General features: G+C 39.4%; 3 protein-coding genes across 3 annotated transcripts; 2 read left to right on the forward strand and 1 right to left on the reverse strand.

The window, feature by feature from the left end:
• Nucleotides 1-1,456: 1,456 nt before the first annotated feature.
• On the reverse strand, nucleotides 1,457-1,825 carry LOC137833355 (non-specific lipid-transfer protein AP10). Its single transcript, XM_068641707.2, has one exon. It carries the CDS (start codon nucleotides 1,823-1,825, stop codon nucleotides 1,457-1,459), a length of 369 nt encoding a protein of 122 aa, XP_068497808.2.
• Nucleotides 1,826-7,015: 5,190 nt separating this feature from the next.
• Nucleotides 7,016-7,378, forward strand: LOC137833356 (uncharacterized). The gene has a single exon (XM_068641708.2). It carries the CDS (start codon nucleotides 7,016-7,018, stop codon nucleotides 7,376-7,378), a length of 363 nt encoding a protein of 120 aa, XP_068497809.2.
• Nucleotides 7,379-8,938: 1,560 nt separating this feature from the next.
• LOC150027222 (uncharacterized) lies at nucleotides 8,939-10,162 on the forward strand. The gene has a single exon (XM_090303879.1). It carries the CDS (start codon nucleotides 8,939-8,941, stop codon nucleotides 10,160-10,162), a length of 1,224 nt encoding a protein of 407 aa, XP_090160005.1.
• Nucleotides 10,163-15,742: the final 5,580 nt, after the last annotated feature.

Consider the following 15,742-nt stretch of genomic DNA (forward strand, 5'->3'; position numbering starts at 1 on the left):
AAAAACATAACAAATAGAGAAGCAACAATGTCAAGATTACCGGAGCAAAGAAACCGTAAAAGAGACGAAGAGAATGACAGAAACATCAAAAGCAAACAACTTTGATAAGAAAACAAAAAAAAATCATTTTTATGTTGTGAAAAAAGTAATAAACACTAACATATACACTGCAAGAAAAAAAAAAGCATATCACCTAGGTGCTTGAACATACGATGGATTCCACTACCAGTTGTTGCACAGACTAAAGAAAACCCAAATAAAATGAAATAGGGCGAAATGTGAGGCATAGAGCAAACCCAGAGAAGAAGAAATCCAAGAAAGGGCGAAATGTGCCCAGAGAAGAAGAAACCCAATAAATGAAAATGCTTGAGAGAAACGAAAAGGCAACGAAATAAAGGTGGAATAGGAGAGAGAGAGAGAATAAATGAGAGACGAGAATGAGAGAAACCAAAATAAAAGAAAGAGAAAGGCGGAAATGAGAGGAGAGAGAGAGTAAATGAGAGGGAAATGTGAGTGATAATAAAGTGAGAGAGAGGGAAATGTGGGTGATAATAAAATGAGAGTTTTGTAACACGTATAAGTTCTACAGCGTGCCACTTGTCACTCACATAATGAATTTGAGATTACTATTTAAGTTAATATTTGAAATTTTTTCTTTTTGATTTTTTTTTGAAAAGTTACTCCGAGAGTGCCTTCTATTTGTATTATAGATTGATTGATATCCACCCATTTGTAAAATAACTTGTTTTAAATCAAATAAGTATAGCCTTGAACTTTTCTCTCATTTGTGAGTTCAAAATGCTAGTTCCTTATTTCTAGAATCTAATACTTAGTTTTCTAAATTCAAGTAGTGATTTTCCTTTTTACATTTATCTTTCATTGTGAGAGTGACGTGCTTTTCATCTTTTATCTCCTCCATCTCTTTTATTTCTTCATTTGTTCTTATAATCAAACTTTTATACTTGAATAGTCATTTAGTTAATCTTGTATTTTCAGTGGAGAGATTCGAAGAGCTTGTTTTATTCTTGTTTTCTACATCGTCAAATAAAACCAAAGTTAATTCTATGAATTTCCTTCATTTTCTTCCATTATATTGAATTGTTCTTAAATCCTTTTGAATGTTGTTTACAAACACTCCATTCTAATCAATTTAGAGTCATCCTTAAAGCATTTGCTTTCGTTAAAACTAAATGAATCATGAATATAATCAACAATAACACGAGTTTCAATTATTCTAATCATGATCCTAATTCAAGTAATTATGACTAAGAATAATAAAATTAAGGCAATTAGTTAATAAAACAAACAAAGTAATATACAAAAAAATTAGAAATTGAGAATCCCTAATTTAAGAAATCTAATTATAGTCTCAAAGAAGAATATCCATTTATAAATAGAACCTTCAAAATTATTAAGCAAATTGTGAATTTATACTTTGAGTTGTTGAATAAGTAACCTAGCCATTTATACAATGATCCATTGAAAAGGAAAGATGAATGTTGCATGCTGGGGGAAGACTAACCAACTTGTCATGACGAAAGTTTAAATATGGTGCAACACTCACTAGACAGCTACAAAGTTTTTTTATAGCTTCACCATTGTTGGCTCCCTGAAAAGCCACTCTTGCTCCATCACAGCAATTAGGAGTTGGATGATCTAATGAACCAATCAAATAAGGCTGACATGGGAAAAGTAAAGGTTGATACCCATTGCAAATGCTAGGAACTTGTGCTGTGCTTGGAATTTGTGCTCTGCTCAATGTTGTTATTGCCAAACCATAAGCCATAACAAGCACCACAACACCAAACACTTTCTTCTCTCCCATATTCTCTTGATTATGTGCCTACCTTGTTTTCACTTTTTATGAATTTGTGTTCAACGCATAACTCACTTATATAGACTTAACAGTAGTTGAGTTTTGGAATAATTTCATCATATTTTCTTTTCTTTTCATATCCGTTATATGGTATATATTAAATGTGGCTTCCTTGTTTTCACTTTTATCACTTTGTGTTCAACGCATAACTCACTTATACAGACTTAACATTAATTGAATTTTGGAATAATTTCATCATATTTTATTTTCTTTCCATATCCGTTATATTGTATATATTAAATGCATTTATTATTTACAAAAAATAATTAATAAATATTAAATTTTAATAAATGTAATACTTAATATATATACTGACACTACAAGAAAAATTCAATTTATCTACGGAATAATTTTGTAGGTAACAACCAAGATTCATAGGTAAATCAGCATTACTTACGGATTACCCACGAAACAAAATTCGTATGTAATCTGAGCATAGGTAATTTACCTACGGACAGTGTATCGATAATGTGTCCACAGATAATTTAATATACTTTATTTTTAAAATTTTAATTATTATTATTATTCAATATACTTTATTCAACATTACTTTTTTTAATTAAATATTATTACTATTAAATATTATAACTAATAAGTATAATAATAATCATAACATGACAACAAAACTTGACTAATGGTTAAAACTTCTTTGGACATTCCTCAAGGGACTTGGCTTTGACTTCCACATGCTGCAATTTAGTTCTAACTTTAATTATAATTGTCATAACATATATAAGGATAAAATAGGAAAAAAAAATTAAAGATGGGAATCCCCTTTATAACTAATGAAATTAAATCAAGTATTGATATAAGGATAAACTAGGAAAAAAATTAAAGTTAAAGAGGAGAATCCCCTTTATATATACATATAGATTATGAAATATTATTAATAATTTTAAATATTATTTAATATTATAAATAATATTAATTTTATTAATATTTTTATTAATAGTATTTATGTTATTAATAATATGTATAGATATTTTTATTTATATAACATTAATAACTTAATATTATTTAATTCACTTTATTAATAACATTAATAATTTAATAACTTAACATTATTTAATTTAACTTTATTAATAACTCCTTCCCCACCATAGAGACCAAAGTAGAATTGACGAGTACGATACGTCAAGAATTAATGGAGGAGATCAGAAAGGAGACTGGTCGGATGCAGTTAGAGTTGCGATAGGAGTTTCTATCGCAACAATTTTATGCTGAGTCAGTTGACACGCTTGTTAGTCCCTCTCCCAAGAGCACAAAGAGAAGTTGTGCGGCTCTTACAACATCAGGGGAGGATATCATTGGCCAGAGATGAGCCAATGTGAGCTACTGGTAGACTGCGACATGCTTCCTTAGGTGGTGGCCATTGGAAAAGTCTATCAAGAGGCCACCACCTTACATAACGTTCCTCTCTCCCCTGATGTGGTGAAGGTAATAGTTGAAAGAGTACGAGTAGCTGATACTTGTGTTCCACTACCTTTAGATGAGGTAACAATTGTGGCTGGTGCATTCCAGATATTCATAGCCTAGCCCAGATACCTCATTCGAGTTATACCAGAACCTCTAGTAAAATTTCATTTCATTATATTAATTTATATTTATATATTACATCTAATTTAATACAAATGTTCTTTATTTTGTAGAAACATCGTCGGAAACCAAGTTCGAAAAAGAAGCATGAGGTTTCGATTGACGATCCTATAGCTTCCTTAGTTGCAACTGCTAGAGAGATTAGTTAAGACACTTTGGAAGATCTGTGGGATGATACGTTTTTTGAAATAAACACTGACATGCCAATGTACATATACATGCCAGATATGTTAGAATTTGTAGTTGGGGATCAAGAGCTCAATATAAATATAATTCAATTTTTTATCATGTAAGTATCTTTACCAATATTTCAATTTACTTTATGTTAAATTATTATTGATTATGGTTTAACTAATAACTTGTAGGTCTTTGCATGGAGTTTCTATCACTGATGGGAATGAAGATGCATATAGATTTTGTCCCGACCAGTCCTCGGTCATCAACCCAGAGACTGACCTCAGACATCGCGCATTGATGCTTAATGATGGAAGGGGGCCACGTGAGGTGGACCCCAGACGCACCTACCAGGGAATTGGTTACTCTTTGATATTTGTATCCTAAGCCCCGAAGTTGGAGATCGATATCGAACCCCACCAGTAGGGGAAGAAGATCGGACATTGGTCGTCAGGACGTTGTAGAGGGCCACGTAAGCTGGGCCCAATAAGATAACAGTTAAAGACAAGAGATATGTGAGAAGCCTAAGTCACGAGGGATCCATGCATGTGGTGTGTATGAGACATTAAGGCGCAACACATGTGGATAATCCTAGGAGGCGTTAAGGCCCATTAGGGTTAGGCTTTCCAGGGAAAGCTGCATGCATGGGACGTGAATACTTAGGGCACCCACGAAGTAGATGGCACTAAAGATTAGGTGCACAAGTTGGTACCTAAGCGGCCACTCTAATATTCGTTGCACTTCAGTTAAGGGAAGTTCATGTGCCAGATACGCTAAGATTCTATGGATAGCGTCGCAAGGACATTCTCCAAGGAACCCTAGTCAAGGGTAACAACACAAAGGTAAACCCTAGTTTCAGCATATATAAAGGGTGTCAAAACCCTAGTAAGGTACGCAATTTCTAAGACTGAAGCTAATATACATACTTGGTGTTTCTTTGCCCTAATACTGACTTGAGCGTCGGAGTGCAAACGGCCGCTAGGGCGCCCCTTTGTCTTTTGCAGGTGAGTGGTTTCTTGATCAAGAATGCACGTTTCTCAGGCAAGATTGAAGGGCCAAAGCATTTGTTGAAGTCAACAGGCGGAGCGAGTCAACCGGCAGGAACATTTGGCGCCCCGTGGGGCCCGTTAAAACAAGGTCCCACTCACAGCTACGTTAAGAGTCTTTACCAACAATGTGAGGAGTACGAGGCAAGCAACTATTAGATCCGCAGGAAGGGTACCCTCTGGGGGGGACAACGTTACCATGCAACAAATCTTGGATACGATGCGTGCCCTCCAAGTAGAAGTAGCGGCTTCCCGAGTGGACAACGCAAAATTGCGCAGAGCCAATGAAGAACTACGTAGGGATTTGCAATATGTAGGGGAATGCGCAACAAACGAACGTGCCCCTCCGACACCACCTAGGGCCAAAGCACCTGTTAGAGTCAACCGGCGGAGCGAGTCAACTGGCAGGAACATTTGGCACCCACCGTGGGGCCTGTTAAAACAAGGTCCCACTCACAATTACGTTAAGAGTCTTTACCAATAATGTGAGGAGTACGAGGCAAGCAACTATTGGATCCGCAGGAAGGGTACCCTCCGGGGGGGGGGGGGGGGGGGGGGGAAGACAACGTTACCATGCAACAAATCTTGGATACGATGCGTGCCCTCCAAGTAGAAGTAGCGGCTTCTCGAGTGGACAACGCAGAATTGCGCAGAGCCAATGAAGAACTACGTAGGGATTTGCAACATGTAGGGGAATGCACGACAGACAAACGTGCCCCGCCAGCACCACCTAGGGCACGTCCCATGCCGTTCTCATGAGAAATCATGAATACGACGTTACCAACGACGTCTCTAGGCCCAAAGGTCTCCTTCACAGGAGTAGAGTGTTGAAGATGGATGAAGCTTGTCTCTGCCTACCCTTAGTGTGTTTGATGTAGATTTTAGCTGGTTTGCTTTGAAGGTTGTAATGTGTCTTAGATGATCTTGTACTTTAGGTTTGTGTGTGTTCAAGGTTGCCTTTTGCTACATGACCCATCCTAGATGCCAAATCAAGGGAGCAAGATCAAGCACATGATGTGGTTAAATGGTTTTGAAAAGTTTTTTAAAGGTTTCTTAAAAAATTTGATGCAGTACAAAAATAAATCTGTTTTCTTGAGAAACAATAGGTTTATTTTTGCTCTGTTAAAAGGATTTTCGAAATTCAGTTAGGGCACCAAAGGTAAAGCTCAGTGTTATTTCAGTTAAGCTGAGCTGGTAGTTTTGTTAACATTTAACCTGTTGTTTTTAGATTTAATCTGTTGTTTTCAAAACTGCTCTGGAACTGCTTTTTGAAAAGTGGTTAGAAACTGTTCTCTATAAAATAAAATGCCCTTCTCACATGAAGGTGTGCTGAGCAATCACAGTTTTAACAGAGACAAAAACGTTTCTTGAGTGAGAAAGAGAATTGAAAAAGAATTTGCAATGGTTTTTTTCAAAGGAAAATACATGTGTGCTTGTTCTTGAAGAACCTTGTGCTGGATAAAGGTGTTGGTGCTGTCTTGAAGCAAATAGAACAACTGGTTTATGTTCTTGCAACACAACTTCAGGTGTAATCCTTCCCTTATTCATTCTTGTAATAGGTGTAAGTGTTAGTCACTCTTTGATAGTGTTTCTTGGAGTGCAAGGTGTGCTGGAATAGTGTTTTTCAGCCTTGTTTGTTGAAGTTCTTGAAGGGTTCAATAACTGCTGTGTATGTTGTAATTGATTGCACGTGTTTTAGTGGATTCCACCTTGGAGTAAGGTGAACTGGACATAGCTCTTGATGAGTGAACCAGTATAAAAATTCTCTTGTGTTTCTCTCCTCATCCCTGCACTTATTTCTAAGTTTTCACATAATCTGTCAAGAAAGGAATCTGTTCTTTTGAATATAAATCTGTTAATTCTGGACCTGATAATATCTGCCATTCTAGCTTGTTAATCAATCTTCTAAACATAAATCAAGCTGCTATGTGAATATGTAATATGGCTAAAGTGTGAATTGGTTGTCTTGACTGAACTGTGACATTTGGTCATTTCCCTAGATGCTTTATGTTAAGTAAAATTGATTAATCTTGTGATATAATCCGCAACTTTGTAAGCTGTAAAAGTTAATCAATTTGTCTATGCTATTCTTGCTGGTTGATCTAAATCTTGTTGATCAAGTTCTGTTTGTGCTAAAGTCATTTGGAAAATCAATCTGTTTCATTTAGAATCAATCTGTTCTTTTTACCTCTAATATACTGAAAACAGTTTGTGCTTGCGAAAATTTGATAAGCTCAATTCACCCCTCCCCTCTTGAACTTAGACACTGTTTAACTATAACATAGAGGACCCAGTGGCCCATCTCACAACGTTCCACACCCAGATGATGCTCACTGGAGGATCTGACACCATGTACTGCAAAATGTTGATGAGCACACTATCAGGCGCGGCGTTGGAGTGGTTCGTTAGCCTTCCCGACGAACACATCACCAACTTCAACCAGTTTGCTACATTATTCAGAGAGCAGTACCTTGTGAACAAGGCCCCCACCCGACTTTCTTATGACATTTTCAATGTCAAACAGTACCAGGGGGAGTCCATGAAAGACTGCCTGAACAGGTTCGGTGTTCAAGTGGTGAGATTGAAGCCCACTGATGAAGCCATGATGGTACATGCCTTTGTCAAGGAAATGCTGCCGGGACCTTTCAACGAGTCACTACTAAGGTTCTACCCGAAGACGTTCTGATATGATATCAAAAACATGATAGAGATATGATATGAACATGTTATGGATTCAACAAGAGTTGGAATATGATTAGGCACTTTTTAAGAATTGGATCAATGTTCTTAACATTCAAGAACCTACCAAAACACAAGTAACTAAGCCAAACTCACATAAAAACCCATTTTGAACAACAAACCCATGGATAGAAACTCAAGAACACAACATATAACATTTATACCCATGGAGGACGTGACCAAAACAGCAAGAACAACCAATTTGCACCGATTAAAATTGAATATAAGTGTAGCAAATGAAAGAGGACATCATAAGGAAGAGATTGCACCGATTGAAAGTGAAAACAAACAAGTATAACAAAAATGGGTAATTTGGAATGAAGGGAAAATGGACTTATGTGGATGAAGCTCTTGGAATGTGCATGCCACTTGAAGGATGGGGTGCTTCAAGATGAGTGTTGTTGCCGCCACTTGAGAGCCCAAGAATTCACTTAAGATAAGAAGACACAAGTCTCTCTCAATTTCACTCACCAATTTGGGAGAGGTTCAGTACTCACAAAACCAATCTTATTATTTCAAAGACCTAAGCACCCCTTTTATAATAGAGAGGGCTGGTCACAAAGTACAAGAGAAGCTTTTGAAAGGTCACCTTCCAACTCCTTCTATTCTAGCGCCTAAAGGAGTGTTAAAAGACAACTTTCTAGTTTCTTCCTAAAAACTAACGCCTAAGGTACTTATAAAAGAGGTTTCTTTTTGGTTTCCCTCTTAGTACCTTCCTAAACACTACTCCTATATGTTTTACAAATTTATACAAAAGAAATTACAAAGAAAGATATTAATTGAAGCCCATTCTTGAATTCTTGTTGGCTTTGGGCTTGATCCTCTCTTTATTTAATTCTTTAATTTTTTAGAAGACTAGAAGGAAGAACTTTAAATGTTTGGGTGGATGGCCTCTTCCTCCATTAGTAAAATCCTCTCTTACTTGATCTCCATTACATTCACAGAGATTAGACGTCGTGCGTTAGCACACATCGCCGCAGACGATCGAGTAGCGCAGAAACAAGGTCTTGTCGGCCCTGCCCGACCTCGAGCGGTAGCACGACCTCCACCAATGAGGGTGCATGAGGCAACCATGGAGAAAAAGGGGGCGGGAAAGCCCTATGAGCGGATCCACACACGCGCGCGAAAAGACCCACCCCCGAAACATAACTTTCGTGTGGAACTCAAGGAGTTGATCGCCATCTCGAACATAGTAGCAAAATTGAAGCTACCGGCGAAGACAGATAGGAAGATGGGGCCCAACAAGAATGCTTGGAGTGAATTGCACCAGGCAAATGGTCACTACATACGAAATTGTTTGGCCTTGGCGCATCAACTAGATGAACTAGTGAAGAGCGGTTTCTTGAAGGTCTATCTTCAAGAGGCACAAGACGATCAGGCGTTGGTAGCTGCGGGAGTGGATCAGGGGCACGAGGTTCCTATCCACGGAGAGGTAAACACTATCTCGGGAGAATTCTCAAGAGGAGGGTGCACTGCCTCCCAGTGAAAGAAGTACGCACGAAAGGTGATGGTGGTGGAGATACTACAGACGGACTTGATCCCTGACGTCGACCTAACCTTCACGAAAGTCGACCTCCAGGATGTCATACCTCATGATAATGATCCGGTGGTAATCTCGTTGGTCACAGCTGGGAGAAGGGTGCATTGTGTCCTTGTAGACCTAGAAAGTTCGGCAAATGTTATGTTCCTAACAACCCTCAACCGGTTGCAACTGTCCACGAACGAATTAAAGCCCTACACCGGATGTTTGTATGGTTTTGCATGGGACAAAGTGGTGGTTCGCGGGCACATCGAGTTGAGGACAACATTCACAGATGGCACGTCTTCACGCACTACAAGCATCAGGAACCTCGTCGTTAATGCTCCCTCGGCTTATAACATATTGTTGGGGAGACCGAATTTAAACAGGTTGGGAGCAGTTCCCTCCATGAGGCACATGAGGATGAAATTGCCTTCCCTCGAAGGGGCAGTGATCACCATCAAGTCTGACCAAAGGGAGGCTAAGAAGTGCTACGAAAATAGCCTCAAGACAAAGAGAGGGGTGTTTTCTGTCACAACTAGACCACCGAGGGAAGACAAAGTGACCCGTGAAGAGATCGTACGAGAAAATCGACCCGAGCTTGCTGGAGGTGTGGTGGAGAAGGAGATCGGAGGAAAAATGTTCAAACTTGGGCAGTCTTTGTGTAAGGAGTCACAGGATCAAGTCGTCGGGGTCATAATGCGACACCTCGACGCATTCGCATGGACCTCTGCCGACATGCCCGATATCGACCTTGATTTCCAGTGTCATCGCCTCACTATGGACCCCAAGGTCCGACTTGTCTGCCAGAGAAGGCGAAAGTTCAACAAAGAAAAGCGTCAGGTCATACGGGAAGAAACGGAGAAGCTCCTAAAGGCTGGCCACATCAGAAAAATCCAGTACCTCGAATGGCTAGCCAACTTGGTACTAGTAAAGAATGCCAATGGGAAATGGAGGATGTGTGTCGATTTCACGGATCTCAACAATGCCTGCCCAAAGGATTCTTACCCGCTGCCCAATATCGATGCCTTGGTGGACAGTGCCTCTGGGTGCAGGTTACTCAGCTTCCTGGATGCCTTCTCTGGCTACAACCAGATCATGATGCACCCCAAGAATGAGTGTAAGACCGCGTTCATGACAGATTTGTCTTGTTATTGCTATAAGGACATGCCCTTTGGGCTAAAAAATGCAGGGCCACCTACCAATGACTAATGGACAGAGTACTAGCGCCCATGTTGGGGCGGAATGTCCAAGCGTACGTAGATGACATGGTGGTCACCTCCCAGCAGAGGGAGCAACACGTAGCTGATCTAGAAGAGCTATTCACTACGATAGCAAAGTATAGGCTAAAGTTGAACCCGGAGAAGTGCGTGTTCGGAGTGGAGGCAGGAAAGTTCTTGGGTTTCGTACTCACTGAACGAGGAATTGAGGCAAATCTCGAGAAGTGCGCTGCCGTAATAGCTATGAGAAGCCCAATCTTAGTGAAAGAAGTACAACAATTGACGGAGCGCATGGCCACTCTGTTCAGATTCGTATCGGCAGGAGGAGACAAGGGACACCCTTATTTCCAGTGCCTGAAGAGGAACAACAGGTTCGTCTGGACCCGTGAGTGTGAGGAGGCATTCGTCAAACTGAAGGAGTACCTGGCCAACCCTTCGGTGTTATGCAAGTCAGAGTTAGGTATCCCATTCTATCTATACTTCGCAGTTACAAAAAGGGCGATCAGTTCGGTCCTATTGCAGGACCAAGACTAAGTACAGAGGCCAAACTATTTCGTCAGCAAGGTATTGCAGAGGCCGGAGGTGAGATACCAGGTGATGTGATTCCACTAGCCATATAGAGAAAGGTTCTTGACCTTCTTAGGAATCACCTTGAGTTGGACATTATAGAGGCACTTTTCTTAGAGTTGGATCATTTGTTCTAAGACAAGAACTCACCAAAAACTAGTAACAAATCCCAAACTCATTTGGATGAACCAATTTTAGTCAAATTGAACCAAAAAAGAGGAGAAACTAAAAGGAATCGAACAAAATTGAATAAGCACACAATTGAACCGAACAAAAGTGAAATTAAAAGGCAAGAACAGAACATAGGTGCTGGAAAAACAGAAAAACCGAACCAAACAACTCAAGAACACAAGACAACATGAACAATTGAAAGAGAAGAAAGGAAGAAGAAGAGAGTGCTCATGAAGATGGAAGAATGTTGGATGATCTCACCACTAGAAGTGTGGAATGCTCCTAGATGAGAGTGATGCCGCCACTTGAGGACTCCAATGATCCATCAAGATAAGACTAGAGAAGAAGGCTCCAAAAGCTCTCCAAAGTTCACTCAAAATTTGAGTAGAGTTTTCTTAGATTAATTCCAATCTAAATTTTACAAAGAGAGCACCTCTATTTATAGCCTAAGGTGCTGAAAAAGCAAGCTAAACAATTTCAAAATTCCCTCCCAAAACATTCTAGAACCGACGCCTATTCCATGCATGAGGAAGGTGTGACTCTTTCCTTCACTATGGCACCTCCTATTCTACTCCTACACCTATCTACTAATACACCCCCCTAAAGCTCCTAACTAAAGCCTAAAAGATGCTAAAACAAAAGAGGTTTCTAATGTTTCCCTCTAAGCACCTTCAACTAAAGAAATTACAAAAAGAGAAAATAAATGTCCTCTAGCTCTTAAAGCTTTGAACATGCTTCTTGTAATCCTTTGAGGTGGACTTTGACCTCCTTGGGCGTCTTCTATTTGTGCCTCCACCTCGTCTTGATCTTGTTGATTGGCCTCCATGTCCTCTTGAGCTTGATCTCCATCATACTCCCCGAGTTGGAGAGAATTCGACCACGAATTCTGGAGACCTACAGAAAAAGGAGTTAGATCGCTGACATTAAAAGGATGACTACCCAAGAATGTATCAGGCATATCTAACTCATAAGCATTGTCATTAATCCTCTTGAGGACTTGGAAAGGTCCATCCCCTCGAGGCATTAGTTTGGACTTCCTTTGAGTAGGAAAACGATCCTTCCTCAAGTGAAGCCAAACCCAATCGCCCTCATCAAACAACAATGCTTTTCTCCTTTTATTGGCAAGTTCAGCATACTTGCCAACCTTCTTCTCAATTCTCTTCTTGATGTCTTTATGCAAAGTTTTCACAAAAGAAGCCTTTTCATCCCCATCTTTGCACAAGACATCTCTAAGAAGGGGAATAGGAAGAAGATCAAGAGGTGTTAGGGGATTAAACCCATAAACCACCTCAAAAGGAGAATGGGAGGTGGTAGAATTTACTACTCGGTTATATGCAAACTCAACATGGGGTAGTAAATTCTCCCACACTCTAGGATTCCCCGAAATAAAGCATCTCAATAGTTGTCCCAAAGTTCTATTCACCACCTCGGTTTGACCATCAGTTTGTGTGTGGCAAGTGGTAGAAAATAAAAGCTTAGTTCCAAGCTTGCCCCACAAGGTCTTCCAAAAGTGACTCAAGAACTTAGGATCTCTATCGGACACGATAGACCTAGGAATCCCATGCAAGCGAACCACTTCTTGGAAGAAGAGGTTTGCAATGTGGCATGCATCATCCACTTTGTGGCAAGGAATAAAGTGAGCCATCTTTGAAAAACGATCCACTACCACAAAAATGGAGTCCTTTCCCTTTGATGTCTTGGGTAAGCCTAAGATGAAATCCATAGATATATCTACCCAAGGCATTGAAAGGATAGGAAGAGGAGTATAAAGACCATGGGGATGCATTTTAGACTTAGCTTTGCGGCAAGCTATGCATTTATCACACAAACTATGAACATGTTTATGCATATGTGGCCAAAAGAAATGTTCATGCAACACATCCAAAGTTTTAGCAACCCCAAAATGTTCTATTAAACCCCCCTCATGAGCTTCTCTAACAAGAGATAATCTAATAGAGCTTTGGGGAACACAAAGACGTTTTCCTTTAAAAAGAAAGCCATCTTGAATAAAAAAGTCTTTGTGTCCTCCTTTAAGACACTCTTGATAGATGGGAGAAAAATCAAGGTCATCATGATAAAGTTCCTTAATGTGATCAAAACCAAGATATTGAGAGGTTAAAAGATTTAGCAAGGTGTATCTTCTAGAAAGAGCATCCGCCACAATATTTATTTTGCCTTGCTTGTGTTTGATCACATAAGGAAATTGCTCAATGAATTCCACCCACTTAGCATGCCTCTTGTTAAGTTTGTTTTGGCTTTTCAAATATTTAAGAGATTCATGATCACTATGTATCACAAACTCTTTGGGAAAAAGATAGTGTTGCCAAGTAAACAAAGCCCTAACAAGTGCATATAATTCCTTATCATAGGTGGAATAGTTGAGATGACTTCCCTTCAATTTCTCACTAAAATAGGCTATGGGGTGGCCCTCTTGAAGGAGAACAGCCCCAATACCTATGCTTGAAGCATCACACTCAATCTCAAATGTCTTAGTGAAATTAGGAAGGGCCAAGATGGGAGCATTAGTCAATTTTTCTTTCAAAGTATCAAAAGCATTTTGTTGTGCTTCTCCCCAATGAAAGACCACATCCTTTTTCACTATGTCATTGAGTGGTGCGGCAATGGTACCAAAGTTTGGGACAAATCTTCTATAGAAAGAAGCAAGCCCATGAGAACTTCGGACCTCATTCAAAGATTTCGGTGTAGGCCAATTTTGAATGGCCACCACCTTTGTTTTGTCCACATGGACCCCTTTACAACTCACAACAAACCCTAGGAATTCTATATGATCAAGAGCAAACATACATTTAGCAAGGTTAGCATACAAATGTTCCTTCCTAAGGGTTTCCAAAACTTGCCTAACATGCAACCTATGGTCATTCAAAGTTAAGCTATAAATGAGAATGTCATCAAAGTAAACCACAACAAACTTACCAATGAAAGGTCTAAGAACATGATGCATGAGGCGCATGAAGGTACTTGGTGCATTAGTTAAACCAAAAGGCATAACTAACCACTCATATAAACCAAAGTTGGTCTTAAAATCCGTCTTCCATTCATCACCCGGTTTGATACGGATTTGATTGTAGCCGCTTTTAAGATCAATCTTTGAAAAGATTTTAGAACCATGTAATTCATCCAACAAATCATCTAGTCTAGGTATGGGATGCCTATACTTAATGGTTATGTTATTTATGGCCCTACAATCCGAACACATTCGCCATGTGCCATCCTTTTTTGGCACTAAGATGATAGGCATAGCACAAGGACTCATGCTATCTTGCACCCACCCTTTCTCAATCAAAGCCTCAACTTGTTGGCGAATTTCCTTGGTTTCACTTGGATTGGTCCTATATGCTGGACGATTTGGTAAAGAAGAGCCCGGTATCAAATCAATTTGGTGCTCCATCCCTCTCAAAGGTGGAAGTCCATTTGGAGGATCTTGAAACACATCTTGGAACTCTTCTACCAAATTTTCCAAGCAATGAGGACTATCAACAAGTGATTCTACTCTAAGAGTTCTAGGGATGGCCAAAAAAAGAGGATGATGAGCCACTATTTCCCTTTCAATTTCACGCCTAGACACAAGGAGTGTAGGCTTAGAACTCTTATCTTTTTTTTATCTTTTTTATCTTTTTAACTCTCCCTCTTTTTCTTCATGATAACTTGGTCCTCATGGACTTCTCTTGGAGAGAGAGATTTTAAAGTAACCTTGTGACCATGGAATTCAAAAGATAGTTTGTTGGTAAAGCCATCATGTAAAACTTTTCTATCAAATTGCCAAGGCCTTCCCAAAAGAACATGAGTGGCTTCCATGGGCACAACATCACATAATATCTCATCTTTGTATTTTCCAATGGAAAAATGGATGAGGACTTGTTTATTAACAATTATTTCTCCTACTTCACTAAGCCATTGTAATTTGTAGGGCTTTGTATGAGAGATAGTAGGCAATCCAAGCTTATCTACTACTCTTGTACTAGCCACATTTGCACAACTACCCCCATCCACTATCAAGGAAAAAATGTTGTTTTGAATAAGACATCTTGTATGGAAAATATTTTCCCTTTGACTTTCATCAAAAGGTTGTGAAACTTGTCCAAGAAGTCTTCTCACAACTAACAAGTCCCCTTCAAGTGGACATTCACTCTCTTCCTCACTAGATGCATGAGAATGCAATGAATGCTTTGGAGAATCTGAATCATGCTCACTAACTACAATGCCCTCATGCATGTACATACTTCGTTTGGAAGGACAATTTGCAGCAATATGACTATAACCCATACATTTAAAGCATTTAGTATTAGATGTTCTAGTGGGAGACTTAGGTCTAGAAGTAGATGGCTTAGATTCCTTGGGTTTGAAAGAAGAATCTTTGGAAGGATGTTTAGAAAAAGAAGTTTTGTTTCTCCAAGACTTGGAGTAGTATCCATCATTGGAAGTATTTTTAAAAGAGTTTTTCTTAGCAAGTTGGGCTTCCACCTTCATTGCAAGATGAACTAAAGAGCCCAATGATGTATACTCTTGTAACTCAACAATGTCTTGAATATCCTTCCTAAGACCACTTACAAACCTAGCAACCATGGCTTCTTCACTTTCTTCTAATTCAATTTTAAGCACAAGCGTCTCAAGCTCCTTATAATATTCATCCACATTTAGCGTGCCTTGTTGAAACCGTTGGAGTCTCAACATGAGGTCTTTCCTAAAATGTGGGGGCACAAACCTAGCGCGCATATGATCCTTTAAAGAGTTCCAAGAGTCCACGGGAGGACCCTTGTGATAGATAATGTCCTTTACAATTCCATGCCACCATTTCATGGCATAATCACTAAAC

The sequence above is a fragment of the Phaseolus vulgaris genome, chromosome 6 (genome assembly GCF_051622355.1).
Source record: "Phaseolus vulgaris cultivar YP4 chromosome 6, ASM5162235v1, whole genome shotgun sequence".
NCBI lineage: Eukaryota > Viridiplantae > Streptophyta > Magnoliopsida > Fabales > Fabaceae > Phaseolus > Phaseolus vulgaris.

Coding starts and splice junctions, on each gene's coding strand:
- LOC137833355 (XM_068641707.2), bottom strand. CDS start 1,825: ATGGGAGAGAAGAAAGTGTTTGGTGTTGTGGTGCTTGTTATGGCTTAT.
- LOC137833356 (XM_068641708.2), top strand. CDS start 7,016: ATGATGCTCACTGGAGGATCTGACACCATGTACTGCAAAATGTTGATG.
- LOC150027222 (XM_090303879.1), top strand. CDS start 8,939: ATGGTGGTGGAGATACTACAGACGGACTTGATCCCTGACGTCGACCTA.